At 36.5% G+C, this 21,563-nt stretch overlaps 2 protein-coding genes across 3 annotated transcripts; one reads left to right on the top strand and one right to left on the bottom strand.

The window, feature by feature from the left end:
• Window positions 1-3,132: 3,132 nt before the first annotated feature.
• On the top strand, window positions 3,133-9,931 carry LOC121741415 (agamous-like MADS-box protein MADS1). Its single transcript, XM_042134148.1, has 9 exons — window positions 3,133-3,329; window positions 3,410-3,613; window positions 8,472-8,553; window positions 8,799-8,860; window positions 8,944-9,043; window positions 9,123-9,164; window positions 9,254-9,295; window positions 9,470-9,633; window positions 9,726-9,931. The coding sequence occupies exons 2-9, from the start codon at window positions 3,417-3,419 to the stop codon at window positions 9,727-9,729; spliced, it is 693 nt and encodes a 230-aa protein (XP_041990082.1). The 5' UTR covers window positions 3,133-3,329; window positions 3,410-3,416; the 3' UTR covers window positions 9,730-9,931.
• A 399-nt stretch (window positions 9,932-10,330) lies between these two features.
• On the bottom strand, window positions 10,331-15,280 carry LOC121741414 (probable galacturonosyltransferase 15). 2 transcript variants are annotated; one of them, XM_042134147.1, is made up of 7 exons: window positions 15,018-15,280; window positions 14,623-14,939; window positions 14,468-14,511; window positions 13,188-13,331; window positions 11,401-11,982; window positions 11,019-11,321; window positions 10,331-10,934 (listed from the first exon to the last, which is right to left on the bottom strand). In XM_042134147.1, the coding sequence occupies exons 2-7, from the start codon at window positions 14,852-14,854 to the stop codon at window positions 10,650-10,652; spliced, it is 1,590 nt and encodes a 529-aa protein (XP_041990081.1). In that variant the 5' UTR covers window positions 14,855-14,939; window positions 15,018-15,280; the 3' UTR covers window positions 10,331-10,649. The 2 variants fall into 2 exon arrangements, with proteins under 2 accessions (XP_041990081.1, XP_041990080.1); XM_042134146.1 differs by having other exon boundaries at window positions 13,188-13,361.
• Window positions 15,281-21,563: the final 6,283 nt, after the last annotated feature.

Here is a 21,563-nt window from a genome sequence, read left to right on the forward strand (position 1 = left end):
GTTTGAAGCTGCAATATTCCAAGTTAAAGACATTAAATGTTGTACGTATATTGCGATTTGTAATTAATGTATTTTACTTGAATTTATTTTTAATGGAAAATAATTCGATTGAATCCATGGTTAGAGAAAATATTTCCTAAGTCACACTCAATGTAGATCAACATTTGCATGATTTCCATTTACTTATGAAGCAATTTCCATTTACTTATGAAGCAAGCAATTCGAAAGGTAATTGTCCAAATCCATATGTTTAATTAAAATAATGATATTTGAATTTACTACGTCGATTAATGGCAGATTTTTCCGTCGGTAATTGGTTCGAAATCAGCAGTATACAAGTTGACCTACACAGATTTTTCCGTCGGTAATTGGTTCGAAATCGGCTATATACAAGTTGATCCACACTCGTTTTTGCATCAAAAACTAGTGTATTTTGCCTGTGATCATAAAAATGTTTGTTGATCTAGGGTGGTTATATAGATTTTTTTTAAAGAATATGATCAAGAGAAAGAAAAAGTTTATGCACATTCTTTAATTTGAGTTGCAATGGCAATTTCTCACTAATAGTGTTTTGCTTGAAATCACACGATTTTGACTTACGTGAATTTGTGTTAACTATATTAGAGCTAGCATGATTGTCTATATTAACCACCAAATCATTTTTTAGTCCCAAAATCTTTCTCCGAAATTGACAATGGAAAACCCTTGTGAAATGTAATAAAAGAAAAGATTATTTTATGCGTTACAAAACGACCGAGCCAAAAGATTATTTTGTACTAAAATTAAGATTATTTTAGCTTCGAAATTGTGAATCAACTTGAGTTCCTTCTTTCATTGTTTTTAATATTTATCTATTAAAGTTTGGATAGAAAGTTCCAAATTCGTTGCCCATACTTAACGCTATTATGATAGGGTGGTTAATACTCATTCAGAATTGAAAGGGGACACACTATCTCATTTTCTTCATTTTCAATGTGTTGTCATTTGTCATTTGCATTTGTAAATTATATCAATTTTTTGTAAAAATATGGCAAAATTCCGTTCTACATCATTTTCTTTGATTTCTTGCAATATTTCACTAAACATTCAACATATCGGCTATTAATTACACTACAACACCAACAACCTTTACTCTTCAATTTTACACCACTTGACATTTTCCACATCTAGCTTGTTGCTGAATAAGCATACACAAAACCTACGCGGAAAATGAAAAAATACGAGAAACTCTATTAAATTCAGTCTTCGCAGTTGCTGTGAATATTCCCATAGTGCGGCACCCTGTTTGCATTTGTTATTTGTCCGCCATTAATTCATTGTCAACAACAATTGCCACTTCGCATTTGCCTTTCAATGCTAGTGACGACCGCCACACCTTCTATGATACTTTTTATTGTAGAAAGGAAATTTAAAGCGAAGACGCAGGAAAACTGAATATTGTAATGTGTGAGAGAGTTTAATAGTAGTATTTAAGACAAGTGTGCACGGAATCGAAGCATGTGAAAATAGGTCGAATTCCAAAACAGAAACTTAACTATGACCTATACTGCACTTAACAATTGTAAACTAAAGAGGGCTAAAAGAATATTATCCTCTTCTTTTGTTTCATTGATTTGCCTTCTAGTTTTCGATAAAAATATAGTACTATTAAAAAAATAATTTAGTACTCTTCTTCCCTTTGAAGTTTTTTAGTTTTCGATAAAAAATATAGTATTCAAAAAATTAGTAACAACATACTCATAATTCTAATGATACAAGCGTGTGCGTGAGTGAGGTTGGATAGAAGAATTATACCCCTTTTTACTAGTTCAAATATAATCTTTTCATAAAACGTGGTCATTTAAAATTAGGCACGTTAAAGAAAAAAACTTTAAAATTAACAAAATTCAGTTTATGACCGTTATTTTTTTAAAGAACTTCATTGAGATAAATATTACTACTATTATTTTAGGAAACTAGATCTTTCTCTAAGTTAACACATACTACTGTTTTTAATTATTCGTGTTCTAATATTTGTAATATGTTAAGTAAATTAATAGACCCAAATTAAAGAAGTTCATACTATACCATTACCTAGCACTACTACACATTCCCTTTCATGTAAGTTTAATGTTGAAATGACGCTTAATTTTGTATCTAACTCGAGATCAAGTATCTCAATTGAGGAGATATATTCACGTAATTTTTTACTGCAACAATATGTTTATAAAGAGAGTTTTTTAAAAATTGCAAACTTTCTAGCCAGACAGGCTAGCTTGAAAAGCAAAGATTGAGTTAGTACCAAAATTTTCGAGTTCCCGAATATTCAACTTGATTGACCTAAACCGGAAAACACAGACCGGAACCGATAGATCTGGTCCCGAACCAAATAGATTAACGCGATTGACTTCCCTAAGTGAAAGATCTATTCATGAATCTCAATGTGGTTTTCTCCCTAACGCAAAACACTAACTAGCAATGTGATCCATATCTTCAAAGGTGCATAAATTACTTCTTCTTATTTATGTAAATTTTGGAAGGTTTTCACCACTGTAAAGAAAGTAAATATATTAGCCACTTGAGTGTGAAAAAAGCCCAAAATAACCTTTTTGACATGGGTTTGCAAAGACATGTCTGTTCCGAACTAGTAACATGTAGTGTTTAATGTGTAAGTTGGGAAGAAGAGATAATAATTGAGAGTGTAATTTGGTAATCAGGAGTAAAACACTCTTAATTCATCCCCTTTCTGCCTAGACTAAATTTGAAGTTCTTTTTACCACACAATTCTTAAACACAATACTGGAATAATTAATGGCGGATCCAGGTGGAGTTGAACTCTCAGGCCCATAAGGCCAGAGAACTTTAGTCATTGTAGTTGTCACAAATCCGATGACCTTCTTCACAGTGCAGGATCATACGAGTTCTGTTTACCGTGTCCGTCGCTCTAACATAACCACTTCTCTCATACTACTAGATAGCATGGATAAGTTGAGGCCACATACATTTACACTTTGTGACAAATTTGTATATATAAGATGAAAAATGAATCATGCACATAATTTTAAAAGTTGATACTAAAAGGTAAGCATATTCTATTTACATTTACACATTTAACACATAGCATATAGGTAGGCAAAGCTCTAAACTAGAAATAATTGAGGGTGTGGTTGAGAGGTCAATTTTGATAGCTATTAATATCTGTCTCCTGAAACAACTCATTCCCAATTTCTGCAACTCTATTTGTTCACAAGTATAGTATAGAAAAAAAACAGTGAATTTAGCAAGGAAAAGGAGAGATCTTGTTTCACCCTCTTCCCCATATCCTCTCTCTCAAATTCCAATTCCTATTGGTAATTAATCACACAATTGTTTACCTTATTTTGGTGCTATAATCTTAATCCACTCTCCAAATTTGTTTTGCTTATTTCAGCTTTCCAATGGATGAACGCAAAAATGGGAGAGGCAAAATAGAGATCAAGAGAATTGAGAACACCACCAACCGCCAAGTCACCTTCTGCAAGCGCAGGAATGGCCTTCTCAAGAAGGCCTACGAGCTCTCCGTGCTCTGCGATGCCGAGGTCGCCCTCGTCGTCTTCTCCAGCCGCGGAAGGCTCTATGAGTACTCCAACAACAGGTGAGTGTGTGATCAATTTTGTTGCCCTTTTTCTTTTCTTAATTTACATCCTTTTTTTCATGGTGTAGGGTTTTTTTTTGGGTGTTGGTTCACTGATTTAGGTTGATTTGTCTTTCTTGATTGATTTTGTGTGGGATCTTGTTTCCTTTATGAGTGTTTGTGTTGCTTGTTTGATAATCTTTCAAGATCTGTAGTGATGGTTGGGAATAAAAGTGTGCATAGTTAAAAACACCAGTAGCTCAATAGTGAGTTTTAAGTAAATTTTGAATCAAACAAAATGCAAGTCTTTAAAAGATCTATGGAACAAGCCCTGTAAATCATCTCTTTCTCTCTCTACACATGTCATTTGTCAGCCCTATAAATATGATGATAACTCTTATTAGCTGAGACTGTTCCTTAAATCAATGTCATTTCATCTAATCACAAGTTCAAATTGTTAAACCTAATTGAAACCTAGGGTTTAAAATTAAAAGCCATCAATTTTTGCACTTTGATTTCACAAGATGGATTTTACATATATGCCCTTTTTTTAAATTTGGGTGATTAAAATGAAAAAAAAAACCCAAGGGTTAGGGCAAAGGCTAGGGTTTGAAATGGCTTGTGTGGTAAAGTCGTGTTTTAGCCAAGGAATCTTCCGTCATTTCCGATATGACGACTTTCTTTGTCTTCAACTTTGTACTATTCTCTCTCCTCTCATCCATGTTACATCATCATCGCCACTCTTTTATCATAAACTGTCTTTTTTTATTTCAATATTTGTTGAAGCTGGAAAAAAAAGTGCTACTTTCATGATAAAATGACAGCTAAATCAACCTAGATTTTTTTTTTCTTTTAAATTACCCTTCCCACCTTTTATATTGAGAGAGAGAGAGAGAGAAAACAATAGCAAACTACACTATTTAATGCCAATATAATTAAGGGGAAATGGTGGTTTTGTTGTAAAATGGGAAATGGCGGAAAATGGCTGCTCTGAACACTCAACGCAGACAAACAAGACTTACTAAATGCAAACATAGATTCCTGCTGAGGATAAAAAGCAAGTCTTTTTTACTTTGGTGTGAAGAAATTGGGTGCAATACTGAGTGAATCGAGGCGGTTAAAAGGGTGGCCGTGGGTATTAACCGCCGGTCAGGGGCAGCGGCGACACGTGGCGGGATCCCACTGGGGAGATGGTTGAGCCAATCATATTGTGGGATCTCGTGCCAGCGTGGAAGGGGGGCAGCCAATCCCAGAGTCGACGAAATTAAGGTTGCAGATGGATGTGTGTGTTTTCACTTTTCACTGTGTGTTTGTGTTTTCATGTGTGGATAGTATTTATTTATTGCTTTAGACGTGTAGGCAGGGAATTAAATTCAACCCGAAACACATGTGTTAACCCGAATAGCTCCATAATTTAATAGGGTTAGGATGGAAATTTATAACCCCGAAAAAATCATAACTCGGTTGACCTTAAATCGTAGACCGCAACCTGACATGGTTGAAAATAACTTTGCAAGTTAGCCTGAAATTCAAAAATTTAGGATTAGGGTTGTAATTTATAACTCAAAAAAAATTGTAATCTGAATCACCTATAACCGAATAATCCGAGCATGTTCGCCCGATTGACACCCTACGTATGGTTATTAATGGTGTGGCAGCATGATATGCTTTGTAAATACAAGCTTTGGAATGTGCCACAAACATTTTCTTTTACATTTCTGTTGATGCCCGATTTTCCAACCACGAACCTCACCAAAATCAGCATGTCTTATAGTTTCTTGTCTATATGGTTGCTATCCAGCGACCTACTCCCATCTCCTATAACGTTACAATTTTCAATGAGAAAATTCTCAAGCTTAATCATACCATGTTTTATTTCCCACATGTGTATAAATTTGTCACCTTTTGCGTATGAATTAGAAATGGCGTTGGTAGAATTTGGTAGTTAGTCTGGATAGTGTTTTGTAGCCGTTGGGCACTTGTGCGACAGTATCTCTTTCCTGAAGGTGATGTTCAACGTGTTGGTTAGGAGTTCTGCATGGTCTGGTGCGCCATCTTGCAGCTTCGTCAGCCACTCGATCCACTGTAAATGAGAAAAGCTATTTTAAGTAATTCCCCAAGCACAAAAAATATATGAATTAATAACATTATTAATTACTCACAACATTTTTCAACTTTCGGCCTTAGTCACTTCCTCGAAGGATTTGACAGACACCGGTCGAAAAACGTTGTGAATAATTAGTAATATGATTCTACTATTTTTAGAGCTTGATGAATTATTTAAAATAGCTAATCCAATTTACAATGTAGTATGAGGTGACAAAGTAGCAAGATGGCACACTAGATGATGTAGATCTCCTAACCAATACGTTGAACATTTGTGCTAGTCACATTGCCTTCATGGAAGAGATATTGTCGCACGACTACAAAACTCTCTTCAAACTAACGACTAAGTTCTGTCAGTACCTTTCTCTAATATTCAAAGTGACAAACTTATACATATAATAGATGGTCATATCGCAATCCTAAAAAATAAGGAACTAGAAAACACATGTAAATATAAAGAAAACCTTTTTTAAAGTTGTCAAGACTAATTATCATGAAGCATGTCATGTTGCCTACACCCTATACAGTATACACCCCACATGTGTTAAAGTGGTTTTCACCAAGATGGCTCTTAATTATCACAAACTTGTCAAAGTCCCCATTAGCTGTGACCGTTTAATTCAATGTCAATTTTCTTAAACCTAATCAAAACTAGGTTTCAAAACTCCTCAAAATTTACCCTTCCACACTTTGTGAACTCCAGCTGAGTAAATGAAAAAATAAGGGCTAGGGTTTGAAATGAGTTGCATGGTAAAGTCGTGTTTTCAACAAAGGAATCTTGCGACTTCTTCTTTGTCCTCCACTCTTAGGTTTTTTGTACTCACCTCAACCTTTCTCTCCCTTCCATATTGCATCATCACCACCACCATCTATTTTAAAATTTTGTGAAAAATGAACTTTTTCTGCTAAGTTAATTTCCCAATTGTTTTATTGAAACAAGCTAAAAATTGACACCCAAATCACCCTACATATATTTTCTTGGATTAGCCTTGTCACATTTCACTTCTAGAGAGAGAGAGAAACAATCTCAAACTAGTGCCTTAATTATAAGAGGAAATTGGATTGTGTTGAGATGTAAATAGAGTGCATAGGAAAAAGGGCATCAATGGCTGCTCTGAGCCCCTCGGAACAACACGCAGACAAACGGGACTTGCTATATATAAACATAGATTCCTGAGAAATAGCTGAGGATAGAAAGCAGCAAGTCTTTCTACTTTGTTGGTGGGGGAGGAGCAATATCGGGATTTTGGGAGGGTCGAGGCGGTTAAAAGGGTGGTGGTAGTGGGTATTAACCGCCGGTTGAGGGGCAGCCCCGACACGTGGCGGGATGCTACTGCTGGGTTGGTTGAGCCAATCATGTTGTGTGATCTGAGTTGCGTCGACGAAATTAAGGTTGCAGCTTCTACTGCTTCCCTCATAAATCATAATCAATGGATAGATCATAGATGGATGGATGGATCTGTGCGTTTTTTTTTATTGCTTTGTTGAAATATGTGTGTTTTTTTTGTCTATTTGGAATAAACCCTACTGTAGCATCAAGTTAAAATTTTGAATTTTTATTATGAAAAAGGATTTTTTTTGTGAACTCAAATTTTATTATGAAAAAACAATTTATATTTATAATTACTAAGCTGGAAAATATATATAAAGAAATTGTAAACGAAACCGAATATATCAAAACAATTTGATTCAATTAGTATCATGAATTAGCAAATCAAATTTTATGATTTGAATTTGGGGTCAAACCAGACTGTAGACTCTAAAGTTTATCATCAAAATTTTGAATTTCTAATCGTGTCAGTTTAGCACCAAGTAATACACAATCTGAATGAATAAGATGTCATCAGCATACAAATGGCTTTTTTAAGGTGATCATGTACACTAGCTACTTGTAGCATTCTGCTGACATTCTGACATATATAGCATTAACTATTGCTATGAAAAGATATTCTTGATTAATTCATTTCTTGCATAGAGAGAGCCCTTGACTCAGTCAGGAAGCAACCTTAAATTTAAGATTAGGACCATGATTGATTGATAGGGTCACGAGATATTTAAAAATATTTATTTTGTTCATGAATATATGCATATGGAGTATCTCTATAACTTTCATATTAATTGCATGTCTTTTCGATTGGATATGGTTCTTTAATTGGATTACTATTATAGTAGTAGTAGTAGTAGTAGTAATAATAATGTGGTGACATTTGAATTATAATTAATTTCAAGGGATTTCCAATTTAATGAACTTGAAGTCCATTTGAATCAAAATCCAATTCTTTGAACCTGATTTTATGTGGACTAGTATGTAATTGACCTAACACTATTTGTAAATGGCTTTATGCTCATAAACGAATTGTTCATGGAAATTCTTGTATCTATCTGAATCAAGATCTCGATTCATGAATCTCTTTTTGGTTCAAGTAGGATTGTACTAGATACGTACAACACGTAAAAATTACTGTATAAGTTTTACGTACTAATAATTATATATGTAAAATAGAAAGTTTTTGAATAATAATTCTTGAATGTGCAATGGACTTTGTGTTTAAGCATTATATCATGAGGAATATACTAATATGACTTGGCTTATCCACTAAATTGTATCCCAAGATCTTAAATCATCTAAAGTTGATGATGGCTCTTCAAAGAGGTAAGATCATAGTAATTTATTTACTATACTAAAAACTGGGTTTTAACATAACTAATTTATTAGAATATTATGAAATATGAATGGATTTAGGTTTTGAAATATGAATTGTATGGATTGCAGTGTTAGGGCAACTATTGATAGGTACAAGAAAGCAACTGCTGATTCCTCAAGTGCTGTGTCCACATCAGAGGCTAATACCCAGGCAAGTATTAATCAATGTTCAAACTGATTTATCAAATTGTGTGTTAAATTAACTTAGCTTTGCATATTCAATTCCACAATGTGTTGTTATTTATTCACATTACCAGTAAAAAAAATAGTTTAATGAGGAATTGCAAGAAAATTAGCTAGCTAGTACAGTACAACAGTAGATTTTCTAGACTTCCTTGCATTATTTGTTTTCACAGTCTTAACTTTTTTCCTTCCTCTATCTTGAATTATGACCAGTTTTACCAGCAAGAAGCTAACAAGCTGCGCAGACAAATACGAGATATACAATCTTTAAACAGGTTTATAATTAGCTGTTTCCGACATGTCAGTTATATATAGAGAGATATGTTATGCTACCGATAAACGTTTGAGTACTGTGTAGACAAATGCTGGGAGATGGAGTGACAAGTTTGCCACCAAAGGATCTCAAAAGCATGGAAGGAAAACTGGAGAAGGCCATAAGCCGAATTCGCGCCAAGAAAGTAAATCATTCAACTCTTACTTTTGAGACAAAACATATCTAGCCATATCATATTTTAACATATCATGTTTTTTGTGCAGAATGAGTTGTTGTTTGCTGAGATAGAGCTCATGCAAAAGAGGGTAATTAATTAATTAATAAACAACTACTTTTTGTTGATTAGCATTTGCAAAAACTTAATCAATAATGTCTGGTTTTGATTTATGATCAGGAGCTAGAGCTGCATAATGCTAACATGTTTCTCAGAGCAAAGGTAACTACTTGAAATATAGTAGGGTTTGGTGTTGAGATATTCACATATCAGTTGTCCCGTAATGAAAATGTGAAGTAATTAAAAAGGATTAACTTAAATACTTAGCGAGCTGCTTATGATGCCACAAATTGGTTTTGAAACGAAACCTCATTAGGATTTGGTTGGTCTGTGCAGATAGCTGAGAGCGAGAGAGCACAGCAGGAGATGAGCTTGATGCCTGAGGGATCCGAGTACCATGAGCCCATGACTACACAGCCTTACGACATCCGTAACTTCCTCCCCATGAACCTCATGGAACCCTCCTACGCCCGCTCAGACCAAACCCCACTCCAGCTCGTGTATGATCCTCGTTATTATGCTTTCGTTCTTTTCATTATTAAGTGATGAAGTACTAATGGTTTTAACCAGTTATTCATGTTCATGTCTGCAGCTGAAAGGGCAAGAAATATTGGAGATGGATGATCAAGATGGTGTAATTTCCTATATATATCTATATATTGTTTATGGAAATTTGATGATCTAAAGTTAGGGGCTGACAGCAGTTTTCTATGTAAAACACTAACTACATTGAACTTGATGATGATGTTGTGGAATTAATCCTAACAAATATAAGCTGTTAATGTCCAATTAATTTAACTGTTATCAAGATGTTTTCTGGTACAGTTCTACAAGAGGTGAAGCATTGGCTTTTGATATATATGGACTTGCATTTTCTTTAATTTTTGGATATATGTATTTCTTTATGAAACTATGTCTCATGATTTACATTTAACACACCAGGGGACTTTATAAAATGCTATGCTTTTCTATCTCAAATTGTTCCATCCTCGAAAAGATTTTCTACTAAGAATACTCCAACTTTTTCCGTTCTATAGCTCTCTAAGTTTACAATTTTGATTTAAACTCATGTCGTTCACTAACAACGGTATTGGTAGGAAGAGATGGCATATTGAAATGAGAGATGATTGAGAAACAATATGATCTGCAGCAACTCAAACCAAAATATGCAAACTATAAAAGCAAGAATTAACAGAGTAGAGAACCATATTGATATTATACATATATAGATGAAGCTACAAATTAATATACAGTTACATTAAAATCTTCTTCACCCCTACTCTGGTTTTGTAGGTTAGAAATCTAGGCTATACACACATATATATATATATAGATATCTCGGCTTGCATCTTCTATATATATATATGCTATTATCCACAGAGGAGCAGTGTCTGAGAAGAGACTGAAGGCTCGACCTTCTTCCCTCTGCCTCGACCAACTCCTCCAGAGTTTAAACCGAAACAAATATCGGGGATATAGATACATTGATATATATATATGTGTATAAAACATCCTCTCAACTCGATATTCCACATTTTCTGATATGATGGTTCGATGAATTTATGTGCCTAGTCCACAGATGTCTTACCTCTGGTGACCCGATTTCGAGCCATGGCTTTGCCGGCCCACTAAAATGCACGACGCCAGCAGTTTCCAGGATCTGCTTGTCTACTAGTGGATACCGGTACCCCAGACCGGATATGTGCCACGAATGATCAATGGCGTGGACGTGATTTTCAAATGCAAGTAAGACCGGTGGAAGTGCTCCCGGATGCCATAGTTCAAAACCAGAATTGAGGCTCTGCAAAATAAAGAGGTTACGGAAAAGGAAGTAACATTAACACCAACAAAATAATGATCTAAGCATAAAATGGAGCATACTCACAAGTTTAAGCCACTGATGATACACTTCAGTGATATTGCTCTTCCTCCATCTTTGTAGATCAAAAACATTCACCCCACAAAGCCATCCACACCGATTTTCGTCTAAAATGGACGATATGATTAGATTCGTGAAGTTAAAATAATCCTTGTACTTTCGTCCGGGACAGCAGTCAGTTAAACACCATGAATCAACAACTGCAGCCACAACTTTCTGGTTGAGATCCAAGTCCCACAGGGGTGATAAGTCATGTTGTACTACGACATCATCGTCCAGGAACACAACTTTGTTCAGATCTGGAAACAGCTGTAAGATCCACTGATATGAGAAAATGGACATAAGATTATAGGAGTAGTCACAAACAGTAATTTATTCGAAAAACTACCTCGGGTAGATAGACACGGAGGTGATTCAAGAGGGAGACAGAGCTGGGACTTAGGACATCTAGCTTGTGGTAATTTTCATTCCCATATTCAAGATCCTCTGTCTTCATACTTCGGTAATTGTGATTCCAGATCTGATGATGAATTTCTAGCATCTCCTTAACAGCTACATTCACCTCATGAGGCCAATCGTATTGATGCAAGCCCTTGACTTCAACAACTGCAGAACCAATTGAGTTTACTGAAAACCATGCATGCATTGAAGTGTATGTCTTCTTATCAGTCACCACATGGAAGACCAATTTTTCGGGATTCCTTGATGTGTTGAGAGTGGAGGAGATAACCACAGAGGCAGCAAGGATGTTGTCAGTTAAAAGAACAACATGGTGAAAAGAAATGTCTGTGAGGCGGTGAATGTATTGCGGCAAAGGTATTCGAGAGCGTGCTGCAGCATTCACAGCATATTCCTCGGCCATTTCAAGTGAAAGGCAGTGGAGGCTCTTGGGTACACCACGAGCAGCTAAATGCCAGTACATAGATTCGTGCCACTGAGCTGTTTTTACAATGTGTTCCATCTTTGCAATCTGCGATGGGATAGAGAGTTAATGTGCAAGTCCATCAAATAGACTAGAGACGAAATAATGCCACAGACTAAGTCAACTTCATAATGCCATATCAAAACAGCTTCAGAAATCAAAAGAACAAGAGAATGTTGAGTGCCTCTTCAAGGAACAACATAAGTTTATGGTAATGTGGTTCTTATCATATTGGGAATTAGAAGATCAGTAAAGAAATATTGAGCTACGAGATTAAATATCTATCAGTTTCTACCATCCCCTTCTGCAAGTTTAGTATGTTGTTCCAGATGAGAAAAAGGTATGAATCTGAACCAATGTGTCATTCATATCCGTTGATACTTGAAGTACAAGTTTTGATTACATGAGCAGCTTTTCTCTTCAATTTCTGGAGGCCTTATAATTAATAACTATGTAACAATGATTTGACAACATACATACACCTAAAGCTTTTCTCTGTTGTGAAGAAAATTTACAAAATTCTCTTTTTCACACATGCAGTGATGCAAAAGATAACTGCACAATTTATTTGAATGATAATGCAATGGCACCAACCTCAATTAGAACACCATCACCCAACTTTCACTTATTTATAGTTGGTATATTATCTCAAAATGAAACAATACATTCTAAATCAGAGATGGTTGGCACTTTTCTTCACATTGTGGACATATAACAAGCACTAAAAAGAGTAGGCATTGAAGTGACAGAACATAATATTCAAAGCTTTTATCTTTAGCCAGCAACAAAATTTATGATCTCACATGTTGCCAATTATATTGCAGATGAAAGAAGTGTCCCTCTCCAAGAAAAACAAAACAAAAGAAGTTGACGTGAAAGAAGCGCACATGTGAGTTACTACCATGCTGCCGACCCATCGATGAAGTATAATACATCACATTCATCAAGCCATTTGTATCATAAACATAACATGTTATAACAAAAAAAGAAACTGACATTACAAAATTCTCATTCCACGCCAAATTTTTCCTTTCATCTCCTTATCGCCCGTCACTTGTCTCAATTTTTATATCCAGCAAGAAAACTCACAAGAACTAAAGAGGGATGGATGACTAAAGATTCATTATAGATAAAATTTGGTGAACTTGACTCAAAACAAAAACAGGAAAAGAAAGAAATGCCAAAATTTAAAAAGCACATAGATAATAAGTTAAAACTGAATAAAATAGTACACTAGCAAATTAGTGAATTACCATGGCCTTGGTCTTGAAAGCGAAGGCTTTTATGTCCTGTCTGTTTATAGTCATATCCTTTACAAGATCCTTGAATGAAACTGGGTCAAAATTAGAACCATCAACTGTACTAATTCCACCACCATTCTCGCTACCACTTGCCTCCTGCAAGGCCCTCGTCAGCTCTTCTCTGAGCTTTTTTGGCATTATTAAAGCAGAGAATTGTAAGCAAAAACCAAATAGGAACAAAATCATGCATTTCATTCACATGCATTTTTGCTTTATGGCGTAAATGTCTACGTACGTTGTACAAAAGCCTATAATCATTGCAGCCACCAATCATAGTGGAGGTGGGCTACACAGTAATTCTTGCACTAGTGGCTCGTGAAGGCTTTTTCTTCCTGGATAAAGTCATAGGCTAGGTACTAGAGAGGTCCTCTATTAGACTAGATCATGACAAAATGATAAAATACATGAAGATAAGGCAATCTTCAAATTCCATGCTTATATACTTCCTCCATCCACGAAAGAATATCTCATTTTATCATTTAGAAAAGTTCAAATGTCTCTTATAGATTTTTATATTCTGAATAAGTGAATCTTAAACTCTATTAAATCATTATACTAACATTATATTACAAAATTAATAGTAGTATATATAACTCTCATCGAGTCAAAATTAGACCTTAAAGTATTACTACTATCCATCCGTTACATGTTAACTGAGTCATTTTTCTATTTTGAGAATTTCTAAGATAATTAAATTATTTTTATTTTTTGCAAAAGGTAACTCTATCTTTTACTTTATTCTCTTTTCATCTCTCTTATTTATTCTCTCTCACTATATTCACACGCATCCATTTAACACACTACTCTTAAATTTCGTACTAAATAAAATTGCATCCATTAAAAATAAATTTTTGCTAAGAGGCTAAATTAAAATCAAATCAAAATCAAAATCAAACTCAAAATCAATGTCAAATCAAGTGGTGTGTTGCACTAAAGCATGCCATGTGTTGATGAAAGAAAATTGTGAAGTTGATTGCCGACAGTCCTCAGAAAGCGCTCATCCACTAGTCCTGCTCCTTTCCAGCTAAACTACTTATCCAATCAGTCACTAAATTTGTTTACTATAATAAGAAGTTTCAAACAAATAACAATATTACTAACAATTCAATCATTTGTTTACCATTAAATGTTTGCAATATTATTAATAATGTCCATAAACCCCCCAAAATAGAACAAATTGTGTTTATAGCTAATATTTTACCCAACTACTTAAAATTACCATGTGAACTTACCAAGGCACCGTCACTCCCGCCAAAACACCGCCATGTCAGACAACCTGCAGCTTCACACGGCTGAGTTTACGATTTTACCCATACGATATCACCAAATTTACAAAACTACCACACACGAAGAAATCGGAGGGAGAAGTGCGTAAAAGAGAAATTACCAATAGGGGAAGAACAGAGGGCAGCCGATTCAAACACCAGAAGAGCAGTCCTAACAAGAAGAAAGGGCAAAAGCAGGCCGGCGAACAGCCTTATCGTGCGGTGCGACAATCGGCGTTTACCCGCCGCCGGCAGTGAGTTCTTCCACTTCATCCCCCGCCAAACACCTCCGCATCCGGCGACGGCGGACACCGCTAGTCTCTTAATCCCGATCGCCGATACGTATACCTTCATATCGCGGTCTCCGATTTCCGCTTCTTCTTCAGAAAGAATTTCATCGCATAGATCAGCTTCGGCTTTGGATCTCAATATTTTGCACCTATCGAAGCAAGAGGCGGTGCGAGCTTAAACAAAGCATCTTATTCTAAATTGATTGGAAAATTGAAATGAAGCCTACCTTTGCTGAAGCAATTGATCAGTGGCTATCTGCTTCAATGGAGCTCTGCACTGAAGTTCATGAATATGCTTCAATAGGCTATTGTATCTTAATGTATCCGTAGAGATAGAGAGTATATGCGTATACGAGTGAGTAATCTGCTTGGATTTGTAAATGAATCGAGATCACGATGCACCGTTGTTCCGTAAATATAGCATAAGCTGGTTTGCCTGTACTCACTCTCACAGTCTCACTGTGTGATGTGAATATATACTCGTGTGTGGCCGGTGTGGGTTTGTGTGTGGGAAATATTATTGTTTTTTTGTGGGGGTGGTGTAGGGTGGGGTGGGGGAGCAATGTCGCGTTGTATAGAATGCTGCGGAATAATATACCGTGCATATAGATAATTTTGATATGATTAATATACATAAATATTTTTATCTAAAATCCTAAAATTTGGAGAGTACTAAACTTTGCTAGTTGTATTGTGACTATTGTCCACATTATTAATTAGAGGTAATAAGTTGTGAAAAATGTTTTCGACGAATGAAAATATTAGTACTTTTAAAAAATCAATGAAATAATATTGATCTTCAATTTTCAATTTGGAGATTTAAGCTTGTTAATAAAATCGCACCAAATTGAAAGTTGTATTAAAAGCTAATATTATAGATAGTGTATAATTCATGAATTAATTAAAGTTTATGTGTCAGTATCAAAACCCTTTTATCTATGTGTAGCCAAAGAGTGTTTTTCAATATTCGAGATAAGAATATTTGAGTTATGTGAATTAGTGACATCACAACACTTGACTTTTCTGCTAGTATGCATCGCACAATGCTGACGGTGATCTTAGACGCGTTAGAGCATTCGCAACGCGTGTCGTTGCTATCTCTATCTCGTCTCGAAGAGATGAGACGGCAGCGAGATGGCATTGCAGGGATACATCTTGATCTCGTCTCGGCGGGTGTCTCGTCCCGGAGGGACGGCTGACACGACAGCTCGCCACGCGCCAGCGCCACGTGGCACGCGCTGGCGCTAGGCGTGACGCCCACTCGCCGGCCCGTGAGTGGGCATCGTCACGCTGACGCAATAAATCATTTACCGTTTTCAACGGTATTTTTTTTCTTCTTTTTTTACTCTATAAATACTCTTCTTTCATCCTCATTATACACACAAACATACATCTATTCTTCTCAAATCATCTCCCTTTCCTCTCCAATTTTCATCTCACATCTCCAATTTTCATCTCAAAATGTTCGGCGACGGAAACGAGGGCGGCTCCGGTGGATATGACTTGAACACGTTTGGCGATTAGGGGGGCATGTACAATGTCTTGGGTGCTGCTGGTTCCGGTTCGTCGACGCCGGGCACCCAAGGCTCGTCGACGCCGGCGGCGTACCAACCATCCTATTTTGATGTGGATGCATACTCTCGTCCCTCCGCCCCGAGGTATGGGCAATCGCAGAGATTATCCCAAATTAGGGAGGATTTTCCAGATGAACCCAATCCAGAAGGAGGACGAGGCGGTGGAAGCTCCAGGGGTCGCGCATTCGACGCCGTGGAGGAAGAGGAGGAGGAGGAGGATATAGGTCGTCATCTATACAGCCGCAAGGACACGATAACTCTGTTCAACGCTTGGGTCAGCGTCTCGTACGATCCCATCGACGGGAATCAACAAGCCCGCAAGTATTTTTGGGAAAAGGTCACCGACGCCTACAACGAGAACAAGCCGTCTCGGTCCCGCCGCCGCACCATGAAGATGCTCCGCGGTCATTTTAACCGAGTCGACATAGATGTAAAAAAATTTTGCGACATCTACAAGAATGAAGCGGCTCAATACCAAAGCGGAGCCAGTGGAGCCGACATTATGAGAGCGGCTATGCGAGTCTTTTTTGACGACAACGACAAAGAATTCAAACATGTCGATATTTGGGAGGCCGTCAAAGACGTTGAAATGTGGGCTGTCGGTGTCCAGTCCAGGACGGGCATGAGCTCGAAATGCACGAAGCACATGGCGGGTGACCAATACTCATCTAGTGAGGGTGGGTCAGGCAACGCCTCACAAGAGGTTGAGGGCACGGCCACCGATGCAGGGGGCTCCTCTCGTGGGCATCGTCGGCCACAAGGGACCAAGGCGGCGAAGGCGGCTAGATGGAGGAGGGGTCGAGGCGAATCAAGCCAGGCGGGCTCGGTCTCGGGCTCGAACACCCTATTGTCCATGTACTTGACCGCCACGATGGCTGACACTTCCCGCATGACGCCTCCCCAATATCAAACCCATCTTGTCGAAATTGAGTATATGGCAAGACAAATTGGTATTCCGCTTCCAGGTAGCTTGAGTGCACCGCCACCGCATTCGGGGGATGATTCGCCGGCGGAGTAGTTCTACTCAATTTCTATAAAATTATATTTTAAATTATGTAATTTTTATATTTTTTAGGATTTTAATTATGTGTTTTTTTTTAGTTTTTGAATTTTAGCTTGTAATTTTATTTTATTTAATGAAGTGTGTTTTTATTAATTGAATTTATTGGAAATAAAAATAAAAAATGAAATTGAATGAATAGTTAAGGGATCAGATGGTTAAGAGATGGTTAAGAAATGGAAGGTTGCAGGTGTTGTCTCTTAGTTAAGAGATGAGATGAAAAGTACAGTGGGGCCCATGAATAGTTAAGAGATGAGACGGATAAAAGACAGCGTTGCGGATGGCCTTAGAGTCGTCCACCCGATGCATTGGGCGGGCTATCGTCCTCCACTGTAGCAAGGCGGACGATGGCACATCCATCGTCCGCGCCCTATGCATCGTCTGCGGACGATGTGCCTCGGAACATGCATAGTATGCGGTATCGTCCGCCCCATTGCGGACGATGCAACGCGTTTTAATTTTTTTTTCAAAATTGTATACATATACCACACTTCACTTTTCCTCTATTTTCATCGATTAATAATGAATCCGGGTGATTTCCCAAATCCGAATAGTCCCGACGGATTGTCGATGTTCGGCGGTGGTGCACGGTGGCCGGGTACAGACCCTGACGAATACCGGCCCTTCGACTCTAACACCCAGTACGATCCGGATTTCAGCACAGATTCGTACGGGCTGTCCGACATGGAGCCGTCCCCACCCGCGCTCCCACCGCCGCCGCCGCTTCCGCCTCCAAGGAGAGGAAGAAGAGGAACAGGCACAGAGCCCAGAAGTTGCCGCCTCCGGATAAGAACGAAGAATTCGCCCCAGAGAGGACGAACTACAGCCCCGAGAAAAGGGTTCTTTTGACGAAGTGCTGGGTTTATATTTCAAAGGACCTGGTGTTTGCCAACAACCAAAAGCAAATCGCGTACAGGGAACACATCGCTGAGCGCTACAACGAATCCAAGCCGGCGGCCGCGTACAAGCGCCTCATGGAGCAGCTCCGCAAGCACTGGGATAAGGTGAAGAAGCAGCTCAATTTGTTCTCGGCGGAGTATATGAAGTGCGTGAGGGAGCAGGGCAGCGGCGAGAGTTTAACCGATGTGCGTGATAAAGCGCTTGCGTCGTACATTTCACTGTACGGCGAGTTCAAGCACTACTCCTCTTGGCTCGTCCTGAAGGACAAGCAGAAGTTCCAAGGAGGGATTATGCCCATATCGGCCGCGTCGAAGAGGACGAAGAACACTGCTACTGGTGATTATACGAGCCGCGACAGCGGCGCACCTCCGATGGACCTCAACCAGCCAAATGTACGAGGATGAGAGTTCAGACACACCGATGTCCTCTCAGAGTCCCATTGGCAACAAGGCTGCCAAGAACAAGGGGAAGGTGACGACCTCATAGAAAAAGAGTTAGAATATTAAATCGAGAGTACAAAAAAATGGTTGAATATATTAATTGGAAAGATAAAATTATCAAAAATAGAAATGTGTCATCGTAGTCGTGACGAAGGGAATACTATTCGAACTTGAAGATTAACCACCTCATAGTTAAACCAATACATTGATTTTTCTTTTCTCTACATTGCCTAAACCAGTACTTCCTATTTCCCTCGTCGCACTCAGGATGTTCATCCTTCCTTTTTAATTTGTTCTACTCAAGATTTTCACTTTCTATATTGAGTGAACTACAAAAATGGTCCCTGGACTATGGGTTTATCTCGCCCATAGTCCATGGACTTTAAAAATATCGCCAGACATCCATGGACTAACGGTTTATCTCGAAAATGATCTTTTTTCACTGTTTTCGGTCGAAAATACCCTTTTGGGGGGTAATTTGGTCTTTTTACACTTTTAACATTTTAAATCTGATATTATTTCAGTTATGTACTAAATCTGATATTATTTCAAAATTATCATTCTTCTTCCCTTTTGTCATCCTTCACTTTGTTTCTTTATTTCAATATTAGATTTAATTTTACAAAATAAAATTTTGAATTTCAATTTTTAAAAATCAATAAATTTTTTAATTATAAAAATTATTAAATAACAAAAATTAATAGTCATAATCAGTATTTGACAGTGTCTAATATTTAATCAATAAGGTATGACAACGACTTAATTTTAATCAATATTTAATAGCTTTATCATAAATAGATCATATAACACGATTTATTCTGAAATAAATATGCATCTATTGTAAGACTAATATGATTTTTGTTTATTAATTAGAAAACAATCAAAATTTACTAGAAAATTTCAACAAAAATACTCCTATATAAAATTTTTAGTAGGATCAAATTTTTAGTCAACTTCATAATATTCAAACACAAGCAATTATAACAACCGAACGAAGGCTAAATAGAATAGCTCTTATTTTTCCATCACGATTAATATTAGTTTTTGTACTTCTTCAATTCAGCTGAATATTATATTAAATAACAAAAATTAATAGTTTTAATCAACATTTATAGTGTCCATGAATTAATAGTTTTAATTAAAAAATTTATTGATATTTAAAAATTGGAATTTAAAATTTAATTTTATAAAATCAAATTAATATTGAAATAAAGAAACAAAGTGAAGGATGACAAAATGGAAGAAGAACGATAATTTTGAAATAATATCAGATTAATACATAACTGAAATAATATCAGATTTAAAATGTTAAAAGTGTAAAAAGACTAAATTGCCCAAACCCCCCAAAACGGTATTTTCGACCGAAAACAGTGAAAATGACCATTTTCGAGATAAACCCTTAGTCCAGAGATGTCTGACGATATTTTTAAAGTCCAGGGACTATGGACGAGATAAACTCATAGTCCAGGGACCATTTTTGTAGTTCACTCTTCTATATTTAATAATAAATATATCTCTCCTCATTATAATATTCAATCAAATTTCCACTCTACTTTATCACACAAAACTATTCCACCTAAAATCACGTGTCATTCAAGAATATGAACATCTTGAATGCAATGGAGGGGGTACCTCTCACCACGAAATGAAAATGTGTCAATTTAAATCAGAAGGGTGAAGTATTTTCTAAAGTATTTTATGGTAAATATGGTTACAAAAATCATAAAATTAGATTTTATTGTAAATTTTTCACAACTTTGATTTCAAGTTGGAGAAAAATCAAACTGCGGAAGATTCGTTACAAGACCTAAGTACTAATAATTTTGCAACCAAATTCATAGTTACAAAAATCATAAAATTAGATTTTATTGTAAATTTTTCACAGCTTTGATTTCAAGTTGGAGAAAAATCAAACTGTGGAAGATTCGTTACAAGACCCAAGTACTAATAATTTTGCAACCAAATTCATAATTCACAAAAAATAGGAGTCTCGGTTCATTTATATTATAAATGATAATAGGCGTCACATTCCAATAACTCATTTCACTCATATTTCATTTAATACTAATAAATATAAGTGGGACTCATATACCACTAACTTTTTCTCACCCACTTTTCTTAACATTTCTTAAAATTTATGTCGGAAAGAAATAACACTCTTATTTGCGGACGGAGGGAGTAGTAGTTACTAAGTTACTAATTTGAAGCACAAAGTATATAATCGCTCAACTCCAATGATTAATACTCGAGTAAAATCCATTAAATTTATGTATTGTTTTCTATTCCACTTGTATGTATTGCATTCCAATTTTCATTTTTACAAAATTGAAAGAAAATGGGTATTTCATATAATATCAAGTGTCATATTCATATTTTATCTTATAACAAGTGTAAGGTGTTAACTAGTAAGGGACATAGGCATGTGATGTGAGCAAGAATGATCATATTTTGGAAAAAAGGTGCAAATGAAATTCTATCATCTCGTTATTGGTGTCTCATACCTCAATGTGGAATTAGGTATGGTTATGCTATGATGTGTGTCTTCATCACAACTTGGTTTAAGGCCATGACAAAAATTGAAAGGACTACACTACTTACATATTCATTTTCACTATTTTGTTTTAGATAACGTACTTTTCCCTTATCTTATACGTTCTATAATGTCTATATATATATACACAAAAACTATTGGAACTTGGAAGTAGCTAGGTGACATATTTATATTTTCAAGAATAAATGGAATGGAGTGGTTGAAGAATGCAATTAAAATAGGAGCTTATGTATCTATAGACTTGTAGC

This window comes from Salvia splendens, chromosome 7 (assembly GCF_004379255.2).
Source record: "Salvia splendens isolate huo1 chromosome 7, SspV2, whole genome shotgun sequence".
Classification (NCBI taxonomy): domain Eukaryota; kingdom Viridiplantae; phylum Streptophyta; class Magnoliopsida; order Lamiales; family Lamiaceae; genus Salvia; species Salvia splendens.

What these genes read in the sequence shown, in the direction of transcription:
- LOC121741415 (XM_042134148.1), top strand. Translation starts at nt 3,417, where the DNA reads ATGGATGAACGCAAAAATGGGAGAGGCAAAATAGAGATCAAGAGAATT. An exon ending in CATCAGAGGCTAATACCCAG is followed by an intron (nt 8,554 to 8,798) that starts GCAAGTATTAAT and finishes AATTATGACCAG; the next exon opens with TTTTACCAGCAAGAAGCTAA. An exon ending in TAGAGCTCATGCAAAAGAGG is followed by an intron (nt 9,165 to 9,253) that starts GTAATTAATTAA and finishes ATTTATGATCAG; the next exon opens with GAGCTAGAGCTGCATAATGC.
- LOC121741414 (XM_042134146.1), bottom strand. Translation starts at nt 14,854, where the DNA reads ATGAAGGTATACGTATCGGCGATCGGGATTAAGAGACTAGCGGTGTCC. An exon ending in GCGGGAGTGACGGTGCCTTG is followed by an intron (nt 13,362 to 14,467) that starts GTAAGTTCACAT and finishes ATGCCAAAAAAG; the next exon opens with CTCAGAGAAGAGCTGACGAG. An exon ending in TCCGTGTCTATCTACCCGAG is followed by an intron (nt 11,322 to 11,400) that starts GTAGTTTTTCGA and finishes TGGATCTTACAG; the next exon opens with CTGTTTCCAGATCTGAACAA.